The 25,785-nt window shown below is 43.2% G+C and overlaps 4 protein-coding genes across 9 annotated transcripts in view; 1 reads left to right on the plus strand and 3 right to left on the minus strand.

The window, feature by feature from the left end:
• Positions 1–35: 35 nt before the first annotated feature.
• On the minus strand, positions 36–5,286 carry styk1b (serine/threonine/tyrosine kinase 1b). 2 transcript variants are annotated; one of them, XM_079741936.1, is made up of 11 exons: positions 4,955–5,286; positions 4,612–4,651; positions 4,164–4,221; positions 3,754–3,936; positions 2,799–3,137; positions 2,311–2,495; positions 2,048–2,122; positions 1,654–1,862; positions 1,451–1,491; positions 1,213–1,309; positions 36–1,081 (listed from the first exon to the last, which is right to left on the minus strand). In XM_079741936.1, the coding sequence occupies exons 3-11, from the start codon at positions 4,216–4,218 to the stop codon at positions 889–891; spliced, it is 1,377 nt and encodes a 458-aa protein (XP_079598062.1). In that variant the 5' UTR covers positions 4,219–4,221; positions 4,612–4,651; positions 4,955–5,286; the 3' UTR covers positions 36–888. The 2 variants fall into 2 exon arrangements, with proteins under 2 accessions (XP_079598062.1, XP_079598061.1); XM_079741935.1 differs by lacking the exon at positions 4,612–4,651 and having other exon boundaries at positions 37–1,081; positions 4,955–5,284.
• Positions 5,287–5,687: 401 nt separating this feature from the next.
• Positions 5,688–7,695, minus strand: LOC307079572 (glutathione S-transferase kappa 1-like). The gene is made up of 7 exons (XM_079741999.1): positions 7,318–7,695; positions 7,156–7,237; positions 6,876–7,004; positions 6,523–6,665; positions 6,277–6,393; positions 6,017–6,110; positions 5,688–5,906 (listed from the first exon to the last, which is right to left on the minus strand). The coding sequence occupies exons 1-7, from the start codon at positions 7,384–7,386 to the stop codon at positions 5,857–5,859; spliced, it is 684 nt and encodes a 227-aa protein (XP_079598125.1). The 5' UTR covers positions 7,387–7,695; the 3' UTR covers positions 5,688–5,856.
• Positions 7,696–7,823: 128 nt separating this feature from the next.
• rap1gapl (RAP1 GTPase activating protein-like) lies at positions 7,824–13,760 on the minus strand. Of its 2 annotated transcripts, XM_079741872.1 has the most exons (19): positions 13,585–13,760; positions 13,180–13,270; positions 12,855–12,890; positions 12,705–12,752; positions 11,895–12,095; positions 11,549–11,646; positions 11,178–11,256; positions 11,041–11,094; positions 10,812–10,895; positions 10,616–10,716; positions 10,393–10,522; positions 10,072–10,236; positions 9,845–9,916; positions 9,669–9,755; positions 9,397–9,552; positions 9,229–9,312; positions 9,103–9,131; positions 8,136–8,235; positions 7,824–7,913 (listed from the first exon to the last, which is right to left on the minus strand). In XM_079741872.1, exons 1-18 carry the CDS (start codon positions 13,653–13,655, stop codon positions 8,145–8,147), a joined length of 1,677 nt encoding a protein of 558 aa, XP_079597998.1. In that variant the 5' UTR covers positions 13,656–13,760; the 3' UTR covers positions 7,824–7,913; positions 8,136–8,144. The 2 variants fall into 2 exon arrangements, with proteins under 2 accessions (XP_079597998.1, XP_079597997.1); XM_079741871.1 differs by lacking the exon at positions 7,824–7,913 and having other exon boundaries at positions 7,948–8,235.
• Positions 13,761–14,570: 810 nt separating this feature from the next.
• Positions 14,571–25,785, plus strand: part of casp2 (caspase 2, apoptosis-related cysteine peptidase) — an 11,995-nt gene continuing 780 nt past the window's right edge. The window contains exons 1-12 of one of the 4 annotated variants that reach the window (XM_079741893.1): positions 14,571–14,614; positions 15,188–15,364; positions 15,457–15,603; positions 15,710–15,775; positions 16,246–16,321; positions 16,949–17,040; positions 17,534–17,716; positions 19,636–19,764; positions 21,064–21,154; positions 22,128–22,328; positions 24,157–24,266; positions 24,631–25,785. The exon at positions 24,631–25,785 is cut by the window's right edge and continues 780 nt beyond it. In XM_079741893.1, the coding sequence (XP_079598019.1) occupies positions 15,215–15,364; positions 15,457–15,603; positions 15,710–15,775; positions 16,246–16,321; positions 16,949–17,040; positions 17,534–17,716; positions 19,636–19,764; positions 21,064–21,154; positions 22,128–22,328; positions 24,157–24,266; positions 24,631–24,765 (1,380 nt within the window). In that variant the 5' untranslated portion in view covers positions 14,571–14,614; positions 15,188–15,214 and the 3' untranslated portion in view covers positions 24,766–25,785. The remainder of the gene's footprint in view (positions 14,615–15,187; positions 15,365–15,456; positions 15,604–15,709; positions 15,776–16,245; positions 16,322–16,948; positions 17,041–17,533; positions 17,717–19,635; positions 19,765–21,063; positions 21,155–22,127; positions 22,329–24,156; positions 24,267–24,630) is intronic. The other 3 variants (XM_079741895.1, XM_079741896.1, XM_079741894.1) reach the window with 3 other exon arrangements.

Here is a 25,785-nt window from a genome sequence, read left to right on the forward strand (position 1 = left end):
TGTTCTTTTAGTTGTTTTTTTTATTGTACCGTTATAAAACACTTTTATACCTTGTCTGTTTATTTTTCATTTTGTACTATGATCAAAGTTCTATTTTTCCAGGGCAGTTTTACATGGATGTTTTATGTAGTGAGTTTTAGCAGCTTTAACTGACCTAACTACCTGAATAGAGGTGTGGTGGTCTCCTCTGTGGAGAACGGACCCGAAGCGCCCTGTCGACCTGTATGCAGTAATAAACCAATAAACAATGCCTGTTCAACCTAATGCTGAAATGTCTTCAGTCATTCACTGCAGGTGAGCGCTATTAGACTCATGGCTAACCCTAACACGATAACATCAGGCATTGTGCAAAGTCCTGCGTACAACATCCTCACTTGGGATCCCCGTATGGAGCTTTAATAATCACAGTAATACATGGGTGTAACAAAAAGTTTGGCCTATTCAACATTGCACATTCTTTTAATTTCTTCCTGTCCCTACTTCAACGAAATATGGACTTGTTAAAAGTAATTGTACCTATATATTAATTTATTTGCTATACATTTGCATCCGTTTTTGTAAACAAATCAGAAATATACACAATGATTTCACCTTAAAGATTCAATGCTAGGTAAGATTTGGTCAAGTTTGCCTGCGACTGAAGCCATTTTAAACACATTTTAAGATAGTAATAACAGTGATATGCAATGAAGCTGGACATAGCTTCTGCCATAAATGACACTTCAACACCATTAGGCAAAAAATGCAGAACAGGTTTTCTTATGTCCCATAAGACCTCACCTGCACTCTGGGATCCATGCTCTCCAAAGTAGGCTCATTGGCCATCTGTCTCTCAGCAAAGTGCATTGTTCATGTATTTTTGGCTTACATACAATTCTAACACGCGTGTTAGAATACAGTGTAGCTGTTGGCTTCCCCGTAGCCGGCTTCTTGCAGGTACCGCTCAATGTTCACTGGCTCTGGCCCCCGGAGGACCTTGTCACTGGCGTTCTTCTCTGATGATTGGAGCTTACGACTTAATTCAGTCAATGAGGTTCTCTCCTGTTCCTTCCATTGGCAACAGCCCTTAATCATCGAATACCTGAGCGATAGTGAGAGAATATGACATGGTGAGAACATAATAGTTAATATTCAAAAGCAATCAGCAGCTGATCTGACACCAGGTGTGTGTGAGGTGTGAGCATGATATTTGGAAGGTTAATGGAAACCCACAGTGTGTTAGAGCAATTGGAAGGTTTCCTCAACGTTTTTCCTCTTTGGTGGAACTGCAGGAGCTCCTTTACTGGGATTTCAGCAAACGGGGCTTCACCTGTGGAGAAACAAAGGTAGGAAGACAGTGTTATAGCTCTTGTCTACGTTTTTGTATAGATTCAGAATCTATGGTAGCCATTTCAAATCTATCCTCTAGAGCAAGATCGATCTTCTACAACTTAAAATTAATTCAACTTACCGAGTGTTGCCATTTCATACAAGAGGAGGCCAAATGACCACCTTTAGTGCGAGAAGGAGAGAGGGAGAGAGAGAGGAGGGAGAGCGTAAGAGCAATATCAATTCGTATTTGATAGTGGATGAGAATGATAAAAACTTGACCTGCAGTCCTGCATGCAATTTTCCTTAGCATTATTCCTTAGTATGTATTTGGTGAGAACTCACACATCACTGCTTTCACTGGCGGGTTTCTTGGTCAATAGCTCGGGGGCCTGCCACTTCTTTATCCCAGGGTCTTCCTTATGATTGTCCTCTTGGTTCTTCCTGGTGTGTACTCCCTCCAGGCCCCAGAGCTTGGCTGTGTGCTCCCGGCTCACCAACACACTGCGAGCCCGGATATTGCCATGTATAAGATCTTTGCCATGAAGGAACTCCTAGTGAAGGCAACAATACACACATTGAAGAGGTCATTCATGGTTATGAAATCCAGACGTTTACAAATGCAAAAAACTGTGGGTTAACTTTGCTTTGCCTCGTTTCCGTGGCAACCTCACAACAATGGCAAAGTCAGGCTAGTGTCAACCAGTAAGAAGATGCTGTATCGTAGAGGCTTACATACCAGCGCTGAAGCCACCTGTTTGCCCATGGTAAGGATTCGTCTCTCGGTCATCTCACACAGAGGGTCTGCATTTTCCTAAGAAACACACCCATGATAAATAGATCTTTAACCCTCATACTTCCCTCTGACCATTTCCAGAACAAGATAGTTAACATTTAGACACGCAGCTCTATTTTTCTTTCTCTATATTGAGAACATGACAATAAACACCTACACAAATGGGAATGAGCCAGTGTAGTACCCCTCCTCAGGCCCCTGCTTACTGTCTGCCTGCATCTCCAGAGGAACCCGAGCAGGTCTCGGTTCTCCAACTCTTCCACCACGGTGACCAGCGGCGCCCGCAGAGACACCACACCCAGCAGCTCTGGGAGGAAGGGGTGAGGACCCAGCTGGGACAGGAAGGAGGCGAAGCCCAGGAAGGCATGTCTTTCAGTGGCGTCCGCAGTGTCTAGCCGGACAGAAAACATGGGACAAATCAGTATTGAGGAGTAGTAGACATCGCACAATAATCCTTCCTCTAGAACTGCCAGTGGTTCCAATGAATGGGAGCTCTGTGTGCAGACAACAAGTATCAGAGTAAACTTCACAACAACTACTGTAAAATACGGTCCCTTGTGTAGAATCTTATACCAAGAACTTGAACCAAAATACTGGTCAGGCCTGAGAGGAACTGGAGGAGTTTCTGTTTCAAACACCTGATGAAATCCATTCTCTCTCTCTCTCTCTCTCTCTCTCTCTCTCTCTCTCTCACCTTTGAGCACGCGCAGCACCACGTTGCGGTTCTCCATGCGGGCGCGGTAAAGGGACACGGCGGTGTCCGAGCGCAGGGAGAAGGTGGCGGGCAGGGCTGTCACCAGGTTGAAGGACTCAGGCAGCCTCTGGCGTGGCAGCTCCCTGGGCTGCACCATGGGGGTGTAGCTGGGCCGGTACTGGTGCGTCTGCGGGGGAATGCCCACTTTCAGAGCCGGGGTGTCCACCGTGTGCAGGAGGTTCCTGCCGGTGTAGGTGTTGGGTGGGCTGAAGGTGGAGTAGGAGCTGGCTACGTCCAGCGCTATGCTCTCGTTCTCCAGCACGTTGATACCTGGAGGAGCTGTGGACAGAGAGAGGGAGTGATGGGCGATAGAGGAGGTGTGAGGAGAGGGAGAGGTAGAAGACAGGCCATTTGGTATCGTTGCCCTTGTACTGAAATTAGCATGACAGCACAGCTACAAAAACTGAGATGGTGCGACACCACCCCTTGCGCAAACAAATAACTGCCTACAGTATTTGCAACACAGCAATAGGACTGGGGATTATTTAATTGTATAATGCAAGAACATTTAATCATATAAATTCTTAATGTATACTGTATACAATTTTTTTATTGTTATAAACATTTACATTTACATTTAGGGCACTGACAATAAGTATACAATATATACAATATGTGTACAATATACACATACATACATACATACATACATACATACATACATACATACATACATACATACATACATACATACATACATACATACATATATATATATATATATATATATATATATTGTCCTAGATTAGTGGTCCTGCCACTAATCTATGATATTGTATATATATATATATATATATATATATACATACATACATACAATATTATAGAATTCTGTGCGATATCACAATCGTCGTCCTCCATGTCCTCCACCTATTCAACCCACACTCAGCCTCACCATCAATGCCTTGCAGCGTGCGCCTGGCCCGCTGTCTGTAGGCCGACTGCTTGGCCTTGGGCTTGATGCGCTCCACCTTCTCCGGGCAGAAACGCAGCAGCAGGATAAAGACCAGCGTGACCAGGAAGCTGGCCAACAGCAGGATGGGCACCACGATGACCTCCTGCTCATACACACGGATCTCTGTAGCGGGAAGCGGGAAACATGAACCATGCTGCGCTTGAGTTGAATCCGTGGTGTTGGCCAACGCTATTGCAATGAGCTCCCCTGCATCGGGTTGCATTTGATTAAGAGTATTCTACGGGGCCTACGGCATGCAGTGGGAGACTAGAAACTAGTGTATATGATTTTCAATTACCAAATACAATGGGAATCAAGCAAAAATGAAGTGGGAATGCACCCATCCGTACCACAAATGGTATCCCCTGGACCACATTGGGAGTCAGCGTCAGACACGGAAGACATCCTCTTCAATTGAAACGTTGTAAATTAGATTAGATGAAAAACATATTTGCATAACACCATTCCACATTAGTGAATATTGCCCATGTATTTCATTCATATCTAAGGTCATCTATGTAGGTGTAGGCTACATAGATGGTATCTGTAAAAAAATAAATACAGAAACTGCTGTCTCCGTCTCTTGTTAGGTTCTTTGTCTTGGAGGAAGAGTTTGTGAAAGCGTACTACCTATTTTTTTTATTTTCCTAGGAAATCACAATATATTAAACAATATTGTAATGCGGCTTTTAGGTGTTGACTCTTATTGCTTTTAAGGGAAGCTTTGTATTAAAATCAAAAATACAGCAGCAATCACTTCCCGTCACTGCTGTCAGCTAATTATGCTTTGCGTCATACCTGGAATCCTTCCTAACCTGTCTGCTCTGCAGGTTAGAAGCTGGAGGGAAAGCACGCACACTGTCAACGTGTCACATCCATAGCGCTAACATTAATGAACATACAATTAAACACACATATGGACATATTCACAATTCATAAGCCAATACGCACTAATATGTATTACGTGTACATAGATAACTGAGCCAAGAAGGCATCAAAAGCACACAGACAAGATACATGTCCCTATCTCATCTATAAACACCTTTCAGATAATACTACGATAATACAGCATACAGGAATGACCATATAAAGTACAGCACACAGCGTAACTGTGTGGAAAAAAATACAAATAGATACATACCTTATTCCTTACGTTTTCTGATAGTGTAGTTTTCAATATATCCGGAGAGCAGTTTAATTCAGACTAGTTCTGGACTAGACTAACACCTGCCAGTGATGGTTGTTAGTAGGTCTCTCATGTAGGCTACTCAGCAATAGTTTACACATTTCCCCGTCTGAGCGTCAGATGGAGAGTCTGCCGTGCCGGGTTAGCTCTGCATTGTCTTGTTCCTCTGGTGACCGGAGAGAACTCACGGGATCCTGGCTGTTTGTTCAGGTTACACCTTCTGTTTTTATAGTAACCCCTCCCTCTTCCCCTCTCCCGCTTTATTTCCTTCTTCTTGGCCTCAATCACCTCGTGAAGAGTAGAGCCATAAAGAGATTAATCACGGTTTCGGGATCTCAATAGAACATTCCCAGCTCTGGTTGTGTGTTTACCATAAGGGCCTCCCCTGGCACTGTTCTTCACTGTGATGTTGTGTCATCTCTAGCCATTGTGCGTTGTATCATCTCAGCCATTGCTTACTCTATCTACTTGTCTTTGTTAAGAAAACCGGTCCTGCCACTTTTTTTCTCCCGTGGTTTTTGTTCTGCTTTTTATTCTATTGTTTCCACGTATGTGGCATTTTTCTCACTCCTTCATTAGATCTCTCAAAACGAACCTGTGTGGCAGCTTTTCTCACCTTTGTGACAAGATGCAGGTGCAAAAATAGCTTGATCATTAAAAAAATAATATAATATATAGATAATAACAATCAATTTCTACAGTATTTATTTATGAAGCAAGGATTTTTGTGAAACTAAACACATCTGTTTTCAGAGTTAAATTGTCACGTTGAAGAGTTTTAGAAAGTGATATCGGTACATAGATGAACCACTCAGTAGTGAACAGCATCCACATTATCTAAAGGCAAGTGTCAAAAGTTAAAGTTTGGCAGGAGATTGTTTGGGCTGAGGTCCAAGCCACTTCTCTCCTAGAATAAAAAAACAACATATCGATGAATGAAGGATACAAAGAAATGAATCTGAAATCAGCAACGATAATTCACTCATAATTTTATTTGGAGAGTTAAAAAATGCCTACCAATGCAGTGCGCCATCAGCTCAAAACGGTCAGAGCCAAAAAACGGCTCTGGCTTTCCATCTACATGACAAACGATGAGGGGGAAGCCAAAAGCCTGCGGAAATACCAACAACAATTCAGATTAGTCCAAAAACTTGGAAGATGGAAACATGGAATTCTTAAGATGTAGGAAACAAACCTCCTTGACTCGTTCCAAACTTATTCATGTACTTAAAACAGTTTAAGTAACATAACAGTTCAGACAAGGTAATCTCTCTTACCCCATGGTCAAGTGCTTCCTGTGTGGTGCTTTTCAACTTGTCCTTAATCTCCTTGGTGGAGGACAGTCTCAGCAACTCTCCCACCTCACTGGCAGACATCCCTGCCTTCATTGCTGCCTGCAAGACAACAGCAGTTAAAACAGCAGCACACATTTCACCAGTTATTCTGTTCCATTCTATACACTTTTAAGCACTTAACCATTGATCAGTAGACAGACAGAGGTGATCTGAGGAGATGGGGCCTACCTCGGAGAGGGACTCAGGTGTGGTGATGTCTTTGTCTTGGCTCCAGATTCTTCTCCACAGCTCCCTAGAAACAAGCTCTACCTGCTTGTCGTCCTTTGCTTGCCCCTGCACGGCCACCACAAACCGCATTGCAGACAAGGAGCCTGGGATGAATTATACAAAAAAATGATTTTGTTCATTATGTGGACAAGGGATTGGTTCCTACATCTTTAAACAGTTTAGCATTTTTATAACAGAGAGTGGGGCATTCTGTAGTGGTGAATGTCTGACTCCCAGGTAAAAGGTTGCAGGGTGGCATTTTAATGATGTCGCGGTTGTAAACAGCTGTAAAGTCCAATGATGGATAGCCTTACCTTTTTCAAACATGGCCTCGAAAGGGTTACTGGGAGCCTGAAGGGGAACCTCAAAGAACTGGGCCAAGCGCTCCATGTCCTTGGTCATGTACAGGAACTTGTTTGGAACCAGCCCAGGAGGTTTGTTTCCTACATTATGAACACACAATTGTGACACAAGATTGTCAACTATGGACACACATATGTAGACTATGTTTGCATAGCAACACATATAGTAAGAAACCAATACAGGAACAACAAAAAAAGGTTAAACACAGCTACTGATTGACCAAAAGCTTACCAGACCCTTGCATAACGCCTCCCAAGAAACCAGGACGCAATTTCAGCTCGATGTTCCACACGTTTCGATATCGGCACATAACCTAAATATGCACAATATGCACATTGTTATTATTTGTTGTATTTCATCTTCTACATTGTAATAGCAACATGACCTACGAACCTCAAATGCAAGCCAGGTGTACGGGGAAACCACATCAAAGAACAACTCGACCACTTTCTTAGAGGACATCTTCAGGATGTTTAAGTGTCTGTCTCTTGGATTGTCGTCCTCTGCGACGCAGCCTATAATACTTTTATTTGTATTTCTGGAGTGAAACAGCAAGTTGAATCTAGTCGAATCAGGGTCGCTGTCTGTTTACCTTTCTGCAGTAAGGCAAAGTTCACTTGAATCTTCCAATGCAACTTGGCAAGTCTGCGCATTAAATGTGTCAATTCAATATCAATGATATATATATATCTCTTTAAATAAAATGTTCTGCTTCATTTAGATGTGGTGCAGGGAGTTCATATATTGAACTTTGGATACATTCTACGCAGTGAACGATATGTTGCAGACATGTAAATCATGTGGCTAGTTACTACCGCGACGTCCCAGTGATATTTGTGCCGATCCGGTTGCTTATGTTGTTGTTCTAGCATTTGCAACCTACCACTGACGATGAAGCTTCCTTCCGCTTTCATCCATGCTTCGTTTGTTTTGGAAGAAAAGGAGCGGATCGACAGACACAATACTGCCACCCCTTGGCTGCCCTTGGGCTGAATATAACAAGAAAAACAATGTTTGACCGTCTTTGCCCTTCATTTGGCTTTGATCAATGAAGACATACATTTATTTTTCGATTCCCTTTCTAAGTTTACAAGTACAATAGATAAAATACATTCTGTGTCATTTAGGCCTACTAAAATATACTAGAAAAAATAAAATAGTACACATTTTTCATTTGAACAATTATATAACCAGGGTGCGTATTTGTATACACTTTGTAGCTATGACTCTTCATGAGAACACTGTTGGTTTCCGAGGTCAGCCGATTCTGAATTTTCTACCGCAGGAATTGTAGAGTCTGGGTTTTTTTCACTGAAAAGCAGAAAGGATCCCCAATTATTCTCATCTGCAACCTTTATTTAAACAGAGAAGCTCGAAAATCCCATGACATTTTAATGAGGCCCTGCGTACAGACAATATGCCATGGCAGTAATACACAGGGAGATATGTACGCCTATTGATATTGACATAAAGTAAAAAATATATAAATGAATACATCATATACAAATAATGAAATAGGTAAGTTAGGAATAAAAGAAAAATGTAACAGAGCAGGGAATTACGAACAATCAAAATATTGTTGGTAATGGCCATCCCATGTTGGTTAATATTGTTTTGCAATGGCCCAGCAGAATGCACTTTTCTCGTTTCAGTCTTTGTTTTAATTTATTAAAATATTTTGTGGCACATCATTTTAAAGCTGTTTTCCCTAGTTCAGAGGAGATTCCAGGTGCATGCAGAACTAGCCTGCTTGTGTGTGTAAACTGGATTCCCACTGTTAAAATTGAGGTGATACAGGCTGGTAGTTTTAGTCTTATAGCCTTATAAACATCAAACTGTGTTCCTCCCTTCTTATTATAAGGGAGGGCCAGTCTGCCTTGCTGTATAAGAGGCAATGCTGAATAGAGTACTTATCCACTGTGATGATACAGAGAGATGGGTGATAAAGGTTTTAATGCATTAGCAGCAGCATGCCTATATAAAATGTTAATCCAGTGCAGGTAGAAATGCGGCCTGCACAATATATTTATTTTTGCAGAAGAGAAGCATGCCTTGTGTCTGTAAACGAAGCCCAACCTGACCCTATTTTTTAGCAAGTTTGTTGATGAACACATATACATATAACTGTAATAATCTACATTGATAACTGAACAGTTGCTTAAATTTCATTGCCCTTACCTCTCATCATCTTTCTCTGCATATGCGGTCTGCAATGAAGTCAGAAATGAGATTCAATATCACTCATTTCAGAAAACATATTGCATCCTATGTATTTTATTTTTCAAAGAGAGGTGGATAACTTACCTTTGGCCTGTGCGATACAATCCCCCCGATTTTCTTGGGAACACCGAGTGTGTCAAAAGAATGACTGCGCACGCGTATGGCTCTCTGGTGAGAGAATCAGGACAGAAAGTATTTACACCCTATTTGGTGAAGCTCCAAAGCCAGGACTGATAAGAATTTAGGATTAACCTTGAAGTTTTCGATGAAACCACCACTGCCTTCGGACACGCCCCTAAGCCCGTCACACGATGGCAATGTCGTTGAGGATGGATCTCCCAGCATGCACTGGGAGCGGGCGGACAGTTCGTTCTGCAGGCCTTCTAGTAGGGACGAACGGGTGCGAAGCTTGATAAGAAAGATGATGAACAATGAACAAGCATGGGTTAAGTGGTATCGGCTGATTGTGAATGAACTTTGACCTTACTGAGAGCCTTGCTTCCATATCGTGTGTATCTGCCTACCTCCAAACGGCTGAACCTCTCTGCCTTGTAACAGGAGATCTCTGCATTGATAAGTTTGGTGAGGAGGAACTGTCTGAGCAAGGAACTCTGGAGGACGAGAGTCAGATTAAATATTTGCATTAGGTTAACACATAGAGGTTGAAGGCTGTCATGCGGTGTATGTCCCGGTCCCTTACATCTGTAAATATGGGAGGATCTGGTAGAACAGGACCAAAAGGGGGGACATCATCTCTGGCGGTCACACACACCTGCAAATAGATGATGTTCTTACTTAAATTAACAACCATCAAGACCAAACAAATGATTTATCTCATAATGGCATAATCACTTCTTATTTTGTCTTTGACTCAAATCCTTGTAGTTATGTAATTTCTGCACCTTACATACACTGCTAATGGCTGACCTGGTATCCTCCTGATGCTCTCTGATCCTGCTCTCCCCGGATCTTGCGAACCACCAGGAAGCAGTGCAGAAAGTGGGAGCTGATGATATCAGAGATGAAAGGGGTCTTGCCTTCCTGGTAAACCAATGCCACGATGTCATTCCCAATGTGTCGCTTCCTCTGTAACTAAGTAGCGGAGATAGAAGAAGAGAGGAGGAGGAAGAGGGGAGGAGTTAATTGGCGATGATCTTTTTTCCTTTTTTCTTACTTTAAGTTTGAGGCATCTCATTTGGAAAGACACGGCTCTGTGACGGAATTGATTACAGTGATGCAGCCGCTGACCTGCTGCGGGTCGCCCTCAGTGAACGGCAGCTTGGTGGCTACATGGAACATGATATGTCTTCCCTGGAAGGAAGTGACGACTGCATCGTCTCCAGTTTGACCATGAGACACGTCCAGACCTCCTCTGAATCTGAGACAAGAGTGATATGAGACCTCATGTGATGACAGGGCATGACATATTTGTAATTTCAAATGAAAACCCTGCTAGGTATTTTCCTTTTACCCGGTGAATCCCAGCAGTTGAACTGTCTCTCCCAAGATGGACAGGAACTCTTGGAACTCCTGAGTTTCCTCTGTGTTGCTCAGTATGTCCTCTTCCGTGAACTGAACACAAAGACACATTTCCACGATGGAGGGCACGGTCTGTACATGTTGCCATAATAGTAGAATGCGTTCCAAAGGGTTTTTAAAAAATATACCTGCCCTTCTTTCTGGAGCAAGATGCCAAACTTGAAATTTGAAGTCACCCTGTGCTCATCAAACGCTATTACCAACTCCGGAGCCTGGAGATTTGATGACAGATGACATAAGGATATGTAACAGAAAGGGAATAAGGTGAGAGATGTTTTGGAAAAGTAGTGGCATGGATGAATAAATATTTTATATTTAATACAAATGTAAATCCTCAAGTATAGAATAGTGTCCCACCTTCAGATAGCTGACTGCTTCAAACCGGGTCACGGTGACATTCTCACAGAGCCTCTAGAAGTGATATGACAGTGCGTTCATATTGTACATTTTTATAAAGACATCTACAATCTTTCAACTCCAGGTAATCTGGTTACCTTGGCTAACTCAACAGCAGAAGGAACATTGGGGAAAAGAGAAAGGGAGAAAACTCCATGCAGAGAGCATTCCATCATCCTGCAAGACAATAATATTGTTTTTTAGAAAGCATAGATGCTTTCTTAAAGCTTTGAAATATAATTAAAATAAAATAAAAAAAATTATATATTCAACTTAGACAGAAATGTATGTGATTCTTGAGGCTTTAAATTACTTTGGAATTACAACAATAATTATAAAATAATTAATACAAATAAAAATACATTTAAACATTGTATAAAACTGATATAAATAATCAAAGACACTACATTGTCAAAAGTCTAAATCATTAAACCCTGAAAGATTAATAAAGTCGACAAAATATCCAAACCTTAAGATAACTCGTATTCTCTGTGCTTCTCCCTCCAAACACACAGAGAGCACCAGTGGACCCAGAGAGGCATCCACTGCTATGAACGTGTGATGGTACTAAAAGAAAGAAGACAGACCAGCTACATCAGGTAAGGTAAGGGTACCGGTAAGGGTGGGGCTTGACTCCCAGCTAGGGGCACTGCACTCAAACACCCATTACTGCATTCCTTGACCTTTTTTTTTTTACTAAAAGTATCTGCCAAATGACTTGCTAAACAGCAAATACATGCAAACATGATAATCGATTAAATGTTAACAATCGCTTATATTTTTGTAATATAGTAATGCAGGTTATGCCCACTGACCAGTGAGCCGAAGAACTCTCGGTAGATCTTGGCATCACTGTCTCGCTCCAATATATCATAGCAGGCTGGGTCCAGGCCGTGTTGGGGAGAAGTGCAGGGGCTGATGTCTACAAGCTTATCCAGGGGGGGATCCAGCCAGTAGCCTCCCAACTTGGGTGGGAGAACGAGGGGCACCTCACCTCCTATCTTCAGCAGTTGGGTCTGCGACGGAACCAAGACTCTCATGTTAATGGTGGTCTGTTCACCTTTATTTACATTGTTATTATTTAGCACTGTTGTCGTTGTGGTCCAATAAATCCATGTGTCTGATGCAGGGGTCTCAAACTCAACTTATCTGGGGGCCGCTGGAGGTAGAGTCTGGGTCAGGCTGGGCCACATCAAGTATTCCACAAAAAAAAGTAGGACAACTGACCCAATCTAAGTTAATGATCGGGCTATAATTAGATCACGTTGGCTATGTAATCGCTGACAACAGGGGACATTTCATAGTGGTTGGTGGAAACCGGGACATTTTAGCGTCCTTTGGCTTTTGTCGGGACTCAATACACGTAACTCAAAATTGGGACAGTCCCGGCAAAAGTGGGACATCTGGTCACCTTATCACAAGTGCTAAAAAAGCGTGGCAAGCGACTCAGCAAAAATGTGCGTTTGACAAAAACGCGCGGGCCGCACTAACACTAAACTTTGATGTCAAGTAGGGGGCCACAATATTTCATCCCGCGGGCCTCAATTGGCCCCCGGGCCGCGAGTTTGAGACCCCGGGTCTAATGCATGTGTTTACAGCTTAGAGTGGAATTTAGAGTGGCTGACCTTAAGAGGCGGCGGGAATACACATCGTTGCTCGTCTATTCTACTTCCCTGATGGAGGAGAAGAAGGAGGAAGAGCAGTGATACAATGGTGAACAGATGCCATTGTTCATCAAGGAAGCAGGAAAAAAGACGTGCACTCAAAACTCATACCTGCAGCTTTTCGATGATCTCGAACAGCTCCGTAACCTGTAATCAACAGCGGTCGGCCGCAGGGACCGACAGAGGAGGAACAGTCGAACGACAGACAAGTAAAAGATGACAACGAATGACTCACAACATTTCACTGGAATGAAAGTGAAAAATGCTGCTGTTATAGTGTTCGACGATCTGTCTTTGAATGCATTAAATAATGTATTTTTATAGTTAATTTATATATATATATATATATATATATATATATATATATATATATATATATATATATATATAATGAACTGTCCGAAACAAATGCTGAACAGATGACAATGGTGATCACCCTCTGGTTGCTGCTGACAGAGCAGAAGTGCTTTGCGTCCCTTGCAGCAGGAAGGGCCAGGACGTCTCGTGTGCTGAGGTCCGGTTCTGGTCTGCAGCCACAGGTGGATATGCACACATCAAGGAGTAATTGTGTGCATGCCCACATTTATTGCTCGCTATTGTTATTATACATATACACAGTAAAAATGGAAAGAGCAGCATGTGAATCCTACAGTTTTCTCATTTCACTATGTAAACCGGCCTGCACTGTATACAATGAAGGGTTATCTACAGGAGCGGGAAATATTTTATTACACCGGACAAAGGGAGCCTTAGTTCTTCAGGAGCCGAATCGGCCCACAAATACACTTTCATTCAAATACGGTTGAGTTGATCTTTTCAAGTTAAAGATGTCTCCACTCACCTCCTACATGTTTCTAGGGTGACACTTATCTTCCTTGGTAGCAACTTGATGTTCCTCTTTTCGTCATCCATGACTCTGTGGCACTGTGTGCGTTTGACATACACCAGTTGGCTGTGGCGTCAATCTGAATGGGCTGGTTAAGGACTGAATTAATTCTCTCTATCATTCTGCCACTCCTCCTCCTCTACCTCCTCCTCTATCTATGCCCCCTGCCTCTCACTCATTTAAGCTCTCTGCACTTCCTTCCCTCTATCCCGCTGTCATCCAGAGACACCGAGTTAACCCACTCTTGGCCACAGGTACACTTCGATAACAAGCAGCCACCACGACCTCTGACACGAGACGAGCCAGTAAGTGAGCGGCGTCTATAGATCGCATGATGTAATATTCCACTAGTAACACTTTCTGAGGAGGGACTGAGGTCACACGTCTTGGAAGGGAATAGATATTGTAGATTTTTCTCATGGACCTGTTACCCTTTTAGTAGTAGAAATCATCAATTATTGATGGACCACACAGCGAGGGCGGGGAGACACAGCAGGAGAGGGTAAAGGAAGCCCAGAGAATAAGAAAAAGATAAAGAGAGCAAAGGGGTAAACAAACAAAAAAGCAGACTTCTGATATTATAAATGTATATATGTTTACATATGAACGTTATTGCATAACGTGTTTTAGGCCTACACAAACCATACCCTTGTATTGCATGGGCTGCATTTAGTTCATGTGTTTTCTAGCCAATGATATACCCTTTTCTTTCACTCGTGCATAGCCTACTATTTGGTCACTGGTTCTGTCACTCTTCCAAGTGCTTTCATCAATTGGTTTATTGTTTACAGAGAGCTGAGTTCAAATTCAAAATGTGCCCTTAACCAGTGATAAACAGCAGACGACCACCCGCTGCAAACACACTACTGCTTCGCTCCTTGGGAAGTCAGTCAAATAACCCTCTCATGTCATTGGTTAATAAAAAAAATAGTGCGTTTTGACTCCGCCCCCACCTCGCGGAAGTTAGATTACAGGCGGACCCGATGTGAGTAAATAATTAGTAGCCTAATAGCGTGGGATGATCGATGTTTAAGAACCTAAATGTTTTCCAATATGCTTCTGGTTATTGGAGTAAAATCATTGTAGTCAATATCTATAGAAGGTAGAGCAGGTAGCAACTTTATACAATTGTAATTTTAATCCGCTAGCTAGCTAGCTGGTTAGCATTGCCCTTTGCAGAGCACTAGAGTTCAATACGACACTGAATGATGTGCTTATGCATGGGGTATGACAACAATTAAAAATGCGTCCGTTGAGTATATCCTTAGATCTATTGTGCATAGTTTCGGATACACTCGTTTGCGTAAGTAGCGTACGCGCGTATAATATCTACGCAAACCCATGCCTAAACGTAGGTCATTATCGATCCGTAGATTGGTAATTACACATATTGGGATTGCTGACAGTAAAAACAATAGCGGTCCATGGTTAACGTTTTGTCTTGCGTCATATAGTCAGTCCAAAAAAGCATACACAAAGCAACGTATTACACAGTTACGACGTTCAGTTCTCGTGTGTAGTGTCCTAGGGTTGATCACAGTCACTTTACTTTTCACAGTTCAGTCTGTGTACACCCACAGCCGACATGCTGCAGTGCGGGATGTCAGAACGGGACAAGCGGGCTCTCCGTAAGCTGTCTGCGGTTCTCTGCAAGCAAATGGTGGTAGACGCGCAACTTGTCCAGTCTCTACAGGCGGACGAAATCCTTAACGATGAAATGGCGGAGAGCATTCTGGTACGTGAATGGCGCGATTGAGTGTTGTGATGGCTTACTTCATATTTTTTGATAATTTTTATTGCAATTAATTTATTTTTATCATACTTCAGAACGAGAAAACCTCTGGAAAGCAAAACTGGCGGTTGCTTTTCCTTCTACCCAAGCGGGGCCCCAGTGCGTTCAACAGCTTCTGCTCAGCACTGCGAGACACTGAGCAGCACCACTTGTGTGACCTGATAGAGAAATATAGCACAAGCGTAAGGTTTTGCATGATGATGATCACAATAATGTACACGCGTATATAAGTATATGCATTATAAACCTATTAGCGTCCTTGACACATTCGACTGTTGTTCCTTACAGAATTCGCAACTTCAGCCAGAACGAGATACACGAGTTTTGAAGACATGCCCAGAGAAAATAAGTGAGGTGAGTGGGGCCCTCTTATCAATATTTAACAGCTGTTAATGTTAATGTTATAACAAAACCACTAAACCAAACTATGTAAAACGTACATATTCCAAGCTTGGAAATTGCCAATATAAACTAAAATCAAGGAAGATAATATAATATATATGTAATATGATAGTATTTAAGTAAGTAGACCTTGTGGTCCAGTCACTTGCCCTGCAGGTAGACAGTGAGAATGATGAGGCTGACGCATCCCAGCCTTAGATGGCTTCCTGCTCTTAGAATCCAAACTCATAGAGAAGGGGGTGACGGGACAGAGGTGACCATATAGAGGCAGTCTCTAAACACCTAATACTTAATATTGACATTTATACAAATTGCTAGGACAGTTATACTAGGATGCTTCACAAGTTAGAGGCTCCGCATTTGTCCACAAAACATTTTCCACTGACCCCCCATGCTTTAAATAACAAATGCCTGATGTTCAGTTGCAGAAGTTTGTAGAGGTCCCTCTTCCACATCCTACACAAGAGGCCATAGCAGCTAAGAGACAACGGACACACGGTGAGTGTAGCCTTCAACACCAATGCTTCTATACCTTCAACAATATTATGTTTCTGTGGCAACAAAAGGGTGGGGTGTCTGAGAAAAGGCAGAGGGTTTGTGGTTTTGTTTGAATCGAGAACCCATTTGAGTTGACCTTGTGGTTGACTGGAAGTGGAATGGCGGTTGGCTCTGAGAGATTTACAGCGCCTTGCACCATGCCCCAGCAGAGCTACCCTAACCTTGCTGGGGCTTTCTCTAGCAGTCATAAACTAGACATACTACAACGTGGAGATGAAAACCTGAATATTTACAAAGAAGGAACACAGGGCACAGTCATTGGTTTGAGAGAACATTGTTTAGCACATTGGAATGGAGTCACTCGATTCACACTACATTCCTCTTCACTGGTTCCTTTCGAGAATAGACAAATCGTCATTTCACATAACAAAACAACAAAAACATTTAATGGTAATGTTTTCTTGTGCATAAAACCATACTAAAATGTTTTATTTAAGAAACCTTTCCCATACATTAAGTTCAACTTGTTAATCTGATTGTATACTAATCATATGTAGTACTGTTACAACCTTATCAGTAGGACCGTCAGTTGCAATGCCTGTGACCGTGTGTTTATGTTTGGTTCAGATTCCATGGAAACAAGTCTGGATACCGACTGCCCCATTACAACCCCAGTGCTTCCGTGCACCCAAGACTTCTACCTGACTCACTGCAAACAGGTGAGAAACATTAAACCTGAGCTGGGGTGGAATGGGAAGGCGGGTTTTAGCATTCTGTTTTCCAACTATCATGAGCCAGGACAGTTTTATATCTAACACGACCCTACTATATTTTTGATAGAAGCTCAATGGTTCTAGACGACATGTTCAATTTGTAGGTGGGGGCTCCTCTTATGGGGAGACAGTAAAGACTTTTAGTTGATGGTCATCAAAAAAGGACATTCTTGGTTTTGAGAACAAAGTAAAAAGAAAAGGAAACAACAACAAATTAAATGAATACCAGTTGTAATTATTATTACTTATTAATCAAAATAAATACAATGATATGCAAATTCATTAAAATATCAGGCACAATATCATCAGTGTCATTTCCCTAAATTAATTCATTGCAAACAGTATCATCTGACTTATAACCACTAAACAACAAAAAACTGTTTCTGTCTCCTTCCAATGTCCCTGTGCTTAACATCCCTCTCTTTCTCCCATGGTCCAGTCTTACAGGATGTGTTCGTCACCGAGAGGCTGTGCCTTAGTGATCAGTAACGTGACCTTCGACCCCTCCGCCGCCCCTGACCTCGACCACAGGAAGGGCGGTGAGGTGGACGAGGAGGTTCTCCGGAAGGTCTTCACAGAGCTAGACTTTGTAGTCTCCGTGCACCGGAACCTCACCGCTCAGGTCAGACCCACACCTAGTGCAGTCATGATAGTAAGGATCATAAGAGCCATAATAATAGAGCACATCTTTTATCACCAACGTCTGTTATTGTCAGGGTTTTTCTATCCTGTGTTCAGAGTCCAACATTGTAATATGGATCCCCTATATTCTTTAACCGGCCTATGCCGGATCCATTTGACCATTTGGCAGGGAAAATACAACATCAGGGTACCATATTAAAACAGTTGCTTGGCCTGGGGCAGGTGTTAATTGTGGACCCTGCCCATGTTAGAAGTGTGGAAGTGGATGAGGTGTGATATCCCCACAACACACATACACTCTATGTAAAGCGCTCTGGGTGTCCTGAAAAGTGCTATATCAATTCAAGCCATTATTAGGGGTCCGAGCAGCGAAGCTGCTTGGTCCCCTATTGTTTCTGTAACGTTATTTCCTTCCCCTCAAATTCTGTAAAAGTCATACTGCAGCCTATACCGTAAGTCGAAAGCTCTTGAGATTTTCAGGTATGGTTACCAATAATCCCCAGTACCCATAAACCCAAATTTGTGGTACTGCACCCAAAGGTGGCGCTATTGTAAAAAAATCATGAATTAGGCTTATTTCTCCTCACCAGATTAACCTAAAAATGATTACTTTTCCCACAATTTCATATTAAAGCCAAACATGATAAAAAGATTCACAGGCTACAAAAATAATCAAAAATTCACCAAAATCACCAAGCCTTTAGACCAAGCCTCACAAAAATCATCGAACAGAATTTGTTTTATTTAGTTCCATTTGAGAAATATTGGCCAATAAAGTTTGAGCAGTTAGCCCATTTTTCTTATATGACCATTTTGCTATTGTATAAAAAAACATACGACTATTATTAGGTGGATACCAATACCCCCAACTATCCATAAACCCAAATTGTGCTGTTATCCATTTTTCCTTCATAATTAACTCTGTCTTATTCATATTTCTTCTGTTAGTGTAGTGTACAAATGTTTAATTTCCCCCGAATTTCAAAGATTTTTCATGTATATGCTTTGAAGAAAGCCCGTTATTCACTTGAGAAATGTGTGCTTGGAGTTTTCTGGGTGTTGTGTGCTTATCAATAGACATTTTGACCATGTGAATGAGGCTGCAGTTCAGGTTTATAAGTGGAACATCTTTCCTTAAATATGACAATTACATGTTATATTTATATATCTTCCATTAGTGTGTTCTTGACTTTTAATTTTGCTCGGACTCCGTTAATCACCGCTTGCGGTTATATTTATTATTGTAATAGTAAGCGAGGCCTAAAGCTGGCAAAAGAGAGCAGTGAAAGGAGCGGTCAGTGTAACGAGTGCAGACATGAATCACTGGACCTCCAGAGGATCTTCACACCTCGTTGCGACACGTTGCCTCTCCAACATACACTTAAAAGTGGGCACCCCAGCCTATTTTAGACCAGGTGCTAACGAAGAAGTTGTTTGCATGGCAGCCGTAGCGTGGTTTGCATATGCTGCCAGATGCTGTTTTACGTCGGCCTCCTCGTGATGCATGTGTGTGAAAGTGCTGTTCAAGCAAACCACACATGACAGCACACGAAGGACCCTGATCATTTACATGAAAGCAGCAGTGTGAGCCCACAGTGTCTCGCTTAGTGTGACCTTGAGTCAGTCTGGCTGCGCTGTTGCTTTTATTTTGTTTCATTTTAACACATATAGGGTGGTCTCGAGTGGACTGCCCCCTTTCAGCTTGTACTAGAATTGCAACCATTGGACCACATCAACACCTCTATTCCTTATCCTTAAATTCCCTCTCTCTCTCTCTCTCTCTCTCTCTCTCTCTCTCTCTCTCTCTCTCGCTCTCTCTCTCGCTCTCTCTTCCTCTCTCTCTCTCTATCTCTGTATGCTCATGGTATGATAACCTCTCCACCCTCCCTCTGTCTCCAGGCTATGCGGGAGTGCATTGAGCAGTTCTGCCAGCTTCCAGAGCACAGGACGGCAGACAGCTGTGTGGTGTGTCTGCTGTCCCACGGCGTGGACGGAGCTGTGTACAGCACAGACGGAGAGCTACTCCAGGTGTGTGTGTGTGTGTGTGGGTGTGTGTTTGTTTCGTATGGTAAAGCAGAAGCGGTGTGTGATATGAAAATATTAGATCGAGAACGATGAAATGTCTGCAGGACATGCCTTTACAGAGAAGTTCTATTGCTCGTACACGCATCCAAAGTGGTTTTCTGAGCCTTCTTCAGTAATTCTTATTACCTTTAAGAAGGGTTAGGCTTTTGTAAGACCTATAGCATAACCCAACAGTGTGTGTGGATGGTGAAGCTTCGTCTGAGCAGCGGCTTATTTTTGGTATCAGCGTCCGAGTGCGGGTTAGGCTCCTCGGACACTTATAGTATAACGCAACAGCGTGTGGCGCATTCATTATAGATCATCGCTCGTTATAATGCTCAGACACTAAGACGGTACCAAAAATATTTACTTACACTGTAATGTTGTTTACGTCATATTTTCAAGTCAGTGCTTCCTATAACTGTCGATAGGTGAGGTGCAATAATAAGTATAAAACATTGATGAAATCAATGTTGCCCGTGTGTGGAGACGCGAAGACCACAATGAGGCGATCCTAAGCAGTGACCGAGAGGCGGCGGAGAGGCGGTCCAGGCCACCATTGGTCAGCAGCAGTGTTAACGACTGGGACCTGACTTGAACATGCACAGCACATGTTGGAGACTATATTTTATTTTTCACCGTTCGGTAGTTCTCACATCTAAATCTTTTTTTGTACTCTCTCATTATTATAATTATTCTCTCTTTCCCATAGTGAATAGTGCAGTCGATGTAGGCTATCATTCATGTCATTTGTTAAAAATCGCAATGTCATTTGTCAAGTATTAGTGCGTGAAATGTAAGAACATCTGCTTCCGGTCAACTGCTTTCATACACATGCTCTGTGAGACAATATAGCTTTCTGACCTATCACGGCATCTCATACCTGATTCTTTCGCTGAATCAATCTAGCCTGTCTATCACTTATATCTAAGGCCTCTTTTTTTAAGTAAGGAAATAAGTTTGGTTATACTTGCAAACATGAAATACAATTGAGATAATATCATTGATCGTGATCTACCTCAAAGAAATCGGGTTAGGATATTTTTTTCCTGTATCGCCCAGCCATATAAATCAGTTTCAAATAATTTCCGTGTGTGTGTTTGTCGACTTGTGTGTCTCTGTGTGTGTTAGTGTGTATGTGAGTGTCGCCGTGTGTGTGTTTGTGGACGTGTTTGTCTGTGTATTTTCATTTGCACTCCGTACACAAGAGGAAAGAGAGGACCACCATTCATGTGTGTAATTGTGTCCCGGGGCGTGTTTCAGCTGGACTGGGTGTTTGAGGCGTTCGACAACTCCCATTGCCCGCTCCTGCAGAACAAGCCCAAGATGTTCTTCGTCCAGGCCTGCAGAGGGGGTAAGGCCCTGGTCCGTTACCCTCTGTCCCCTAGAGTTACCACTGTGGTCTGGTGAGGGGGTAAGGCCCTGGTCCCTTACCCTCTGTCCCCTAGAGTTACCACTGTGGTCTGGTGAGGGGGTAAGGCCCTGGTCCCTTACCCTCTGTCCCCTAGAGTTACCACTGTGGTCTGGTGAGGGGGTAAGGCCCTGGTCCGTTACCCTCTGTCCCCTAGAGTTACCACTGTGGTCTGCCAACTCCGTGTCCCTGAAGGTCATCTTTCAATACTTCTTAATTTAGTTCAAAGAAAAATATTTTAAGGACTTCTATGCTAAATGTATTGAACAAATAATTATGTATGGGATAATGTATAGAACACCGGTCATTATCAGGAAAATAAGCCCAGAAAGGGCGAACAGGACACCGACGCGCAGCGGAGATGTCTTGCTTCGCCCTGAAGGGGCTTATTTTCGATAATGACGTTTTATACATTATCCCGCTTATTACACGGCTACTTGCCAAAACGAAAAAATAACTTCACATGGTGTGTCTTTTTACAATTTATTTGTTACCAGCATTCGTAGTGTTGAGCAGCAGAGAAATAGTCAGCCAAAGTTGATAAGTTACCGGACTTCTTGTGTGATTCGAAAGATGGCAAAAAATCCACTTTCCTTGACAGCCGTCATTATATGCTTAGCAACGGTGAATTATCAAAAAATAATTCATGCAAGTGACGGAGCGTTCCACAGCAGCCGTGTAATAAATAAAAATAAATAATTATGTATGAAAAAAATGTATTATCTCAAATCTATTACCATGTCATCATGTTTTTCTTATCATATTATCAAACATGATGTCCTTGATGATTGACTAATAATTAATGATTTGCGGTGGTCTGGCTACAACCTTTAACCAGTCTCCTCCGGTCCAGTGTGATGTGGTGATGAGACCACATTACTCCCACCGCTAACACAACGGCCTCAATGTCTTTCAGAGGAGATGGACTGTGGGGTGGTGCAGACAGACGGGCCGGAGAGGACGGGCTCCCCCAGCTGTGAGCAGAGGGACGCAGGGCGGGAGGGAGAGGGAGACCCTGGCTCCAGACGGCCCATGTCGCTGGGCAGGCCCAGGATCAAGCTGCCCCAGCGCTCCGACATGATCTGTGGCTTTGCTTCGCTGAAAGGTCAGAGACTCAGTGAGTGAAGCCGTATGCCTCCTTTTACCCTCTAAGGGCGCACTCACACTAGGCCATCTGTACCGTGCCCAAGTCCGTTTCACACCTGTACCGTGCTCAAGTCTAGATCGTTTGGCTAGTGTGAGCACGCCAACCGTACTCAAGTCCACTTCAATTCCGTGGCCGTGGCCTGAGCACACTTGGGGGAGGTGTGCTCAGGCCACGGTACAGATGCTAATGAGCCGACAAGCGCACACGCACGGCTATGCAACCTGAGCTGGATGAGGTATAGTCCATGCGTCCCTTTCGTATTAAACAATAAACATGACGGCTAGCGGTTCACATTGGTGCGATAGTGAAGTTGAGTTTTTGATCCAATGTACCCCGTTCACTGGAGATGGCGGGGCTGCGCACAGAGTCTAGACCTCTTTAGAACAATTTGCACACTCCCGAATGTTTTATTTTTTTATGAATGAAGACACCCGCATGCAAGAATAAGTTCACGTCTGAGTGTAGGCTACAAACGCCACTAACTATTTTTTAGTGCAAAATCGCCAACATATTCTTTATTTTGCTGACCACTTGTTTTTTATCCCGACAAAAGCCTCGTAAGGACAGTTCCTCTGCGTCTCTCTCGTAGATTGCACCATCTTTCAACATCTTTGTTTAATACGACTGCATCACCTTCTCTCACATGATCAGCAGCTCGCGGATTTCACTTTCTCTCAAGTTAGAAGTCAGCTCATGATCATATCGCTGCGTTGTCTCTGTGGAGACAGCGCAGCATCACCACTACCCAAGCTCCCCCCCCTGGAACCTCGGAGCTGTCGCATTTACAACAGAATCAAACCCAATAAACCACCAATGTGTGCAGGGTCCGGGAGAGTAAATTGGGGTTCTAGCTCAAGCAGGCAATTTACCTCGGGGAGTGTAAACGCGCGGGCCGTGCCGCGAAAAAGGCATGCAAAAAAACTGCATATCTGGGAGTGTAAAAACGCTCAGTGAGAGAGGGCTGTTATGATTAATGATTGAGAACGGCTCGAAATAAGCAACAAAGTCAGTAAAGTGTCAACTGCGTTCTCTGTGTTGTTCTACTAAGCAGCGAACGCTTGGTGGTGACGTATTACGACGTGATGACGTATGTACAAGAGGCAACCGTACTCAGGCCCAGTTGAGATTGCCTAGTGTGACCACAGGCCAGCACACAGCGGGGGGGGGGCAATTGTACTTGAGCACGGTACAGGTGTGAAACAGGCTTGGACACGGTACAGATGGCCTTGTGTGAGTGCGCCCTAAACACCATGCTGCTTCTGACGTTAAATCAATATCAACAATTATCAACAATTAGGACAAATCTTCTTTAAGAGGTGCAAATATTGTATCAGATTAACCTCAAGACCGACCGGTCGAGAGTTCATTCATGTTTTCCACTGTCAACACCCACAATCTCCCCCTATCCTATCAAAAGCCTGAGGATGGGGGAACCAATTTCGGGGAGATCTATCACTGAAGTTCATGAGCCACCAGTTAATTGTTCAGTAGAGGATACGGAGCTGTACCCTCGGCAGGAGGGCGTATTGTAAGGTCTGCCACATTGCAGAAACTTGTGGTCCTACGCCTTGACTCTGGAGTTTACCAGGAGGAGAATCCATCTGTGGAGCTGTATTTCCCAGTCCGAGTATCTCTGGGGTTTGCCGACTTGGATCTTGGCATTAGATGTTCGGATCACATTACGACATCCTTATTATTACAACCTGTGGATGTTAGCATGTCTGCCTTACATGCTACCTCAGGGGGGCCACTGAGGTTACCGCAGCAGTTTTTCAAGCTCCAAACCATTGTACCGCAGGCACTGCAGCCATGAGGAACACCAAGAGAGGGTCCTGGTTCATCCAGGAGCTCAACGTGGCCCTGCGGCTGCGCTCCCGGGACACCCACCTGGCCGACATCCTGGTGCAGGTGATCACAGTACAACACCTTGTCTTTCCTGGCTTGTTCTCCATAGTTTTGCCTTACTCTTTGTGTGTTGTTTGCCTTGTTGTTTGTTACAGGCCCTGTTGCTTGATAAGACTTAGAAAGGCACTCAAAATTTGCCTAATAATCATGCAAATTGTCAACGTTGTTTCACTCATACTGTTTCATTCAGTCTGAAGATTTTTCAATCTGAGTATCGTCAGCTGTGGTCGATTCAAAACCCAATATAAATCCAATCCCAGAACATGAATCACAGCAATATATTTTGTAGAGTGGGTGGGGACACAAATAATTTGAGAATCCTTTCCCTTTGAGGTTTCTAATGTGTGGGCTTGCTTCCCCCCTCCAGGTGAATGCACGTATCAAGGAGAGAGAGGGCTTCGCGCCGGGTACTCCCCACCACCGCTGTAAAGAAATGTCAGAGTTCACCAGCTCTCTATGCAATGACCTCTTCCTGTTCCCCAAGTACCAGCACCGGTTTTGACTTCTGATCTCACACAGACACACAGACACATGCACACAAACACACACACACACACACACACACACACACACATCTTTCCTTGTGTTCAGCACTCAGTCGCACACTGGTGCATTCCATCTCACTCTTTGCCACACTCTTTATTTCCACACGTCATTATTACATTCCGCTGTATAAGCACTTTTTAAGCCCATTTATTCAGAGGATCGGTTCATTTCATTCACATTCAGGATTGTTTTGTTCGTTTGCTGTTCAAACATCGGTGCCCTGTCCGCCGACACACAAACACACCCAAATCCTGGAGGGGAAAAGGAGGAAGCTTATGTTAATCTACATGTACTTGGACATGTTGTGGGGATGCATCTGTTTGCATACAATTAGAGCGTATTCATGTGTGTTGCTTTCTATGCCAGTTATGTGTTTATTAGGGCTTATGATTCAGCGGTTGAGGTTTCATAGGTTTCTTTTAAAACAAGTTATTTTTACGTAGATCTATTTTTGTCGCATTATTTTTTATAAAACAGACTTTTATAGGGATTTCCATATTTTCCATGTACATGTTTGTTTTTTTGTATGTTGTGAACATTTCTCCTACAGACAGGGGGCAGTATAGAATTATTGTCTGTGCCACAGAAAAAAAAGCATTTGAACCCTGCTTTACTGCATATCACCAGTTCGGGAAATATTGCTGGTTCGTCAGTTCTATCAGGCTTTTGTTAATGCGAAAAGTTAAGAGAGCACATTGGACCTACACCATATTAACATCCCTTTATACCACAATTGTTACACACCTTGAATACATTCCCACTGGAGTGGTTAAGCTCCACGTAAACCAGAGACAATGGCATCCCTTTTGTCACTCCTCTCCACTCCTCAAGCTGACGGCCGTCTGGGGCCCCTGACGCCATCAAACGGCCGTATTGAGAGCTCTGTTCAGGTCCATGTCCCTGCTCTTCCCAACCTGGTGTCCGGGCGCCTTTGAGCTGTTATTGAGCTGTTATCTGTGAACATCCTCACTAGGGT

Source organism: Pollachius pollachius (genome assembly GCF_949987615.1).
Source record: "Pollachius pollachius genome assembly, chromosome: 1".
NCBI lineage: Eukaryota > Metazoa > Chordata > Actinopteri > Gadiformes > Gadidae > Pollachius > Pollachius pollachius.

What these genes read in the sequence shown, in the direction of transcription:
- styk1b (XM_079741936.1), bottom strand. Translation starts at nt 4,218, where the DNA reads ATGTCTTCCGTGTCTGACGCTGACTCCCAATGTGGTCCAGGGGATACC. An exon ending in GCCAGTGAAAGCAGTGATGT is followed by an intron (nt 1,492 to 1,653) that starts GTGAGTTCTCAC and finishes CTCGCACTAAAG; the next exon opens with GTGGTCATTTGGCCTCCTCT. An exon ending in TCCAATTGCTCTAACACACT is followed by an intron (nt 1,082 to 1,212) that starts GTGGGTTTCCAT and finishes ACTATCGCTCAG; the next exon opens with GTATTCGATGATTAAGGGCT.
- LOC307079572 (XM_079741999.1), bottom strand. Translation starts at nt 7,386, where the DNA reads ATGTCCTCTAAGAAAGTGGTCGAGTTGTTCTTTGATGTGGTTTCCCCG. An exon ending in ACACCTGGCTTGCATTTGAG is followed by an intron (nt 7,238 to 7,317) that starts GTTCGTAGGTCA and finishes GTGCATATTTAG; the next exon opens with GTTATGTGCCGATATCGAAA. An exon ending in AGGCGTTATGCAAGGGTCTG is followed by an intron (nt 7,005 to 7,155) that starts GTAAGCTTTTGG and finishes TTCATAATGTAG; the next exon opens with GAAACAAACCTCCTGGGCTG.
- rap1gapl (XM_079741872.1), bottom strand. Translation starts at nt 13,655, where the DNA reads ATGGATGACGAAAAGAGGAACATCAAGTTGCTACCAAGGAAGATAAGT. An exon ending in AGAATACGAGTTATCTTAAG is followed by an intron (nt 11,257 to 11,548) that starts GTTTGGATATTT and finishes ATTGTCTTGCAG; the next exon opens with GATGATGGAATGCTCTCTGC. An exon ending in CAACTGCTGGGATTCACCGG is followed by an intron (nt 10,523 to 10,615) that starts GTAAAAGGAAAA and finishes CTCTTGTCTCAG; the next exon opens with ATTCAGAGGAGGTCTGGACG.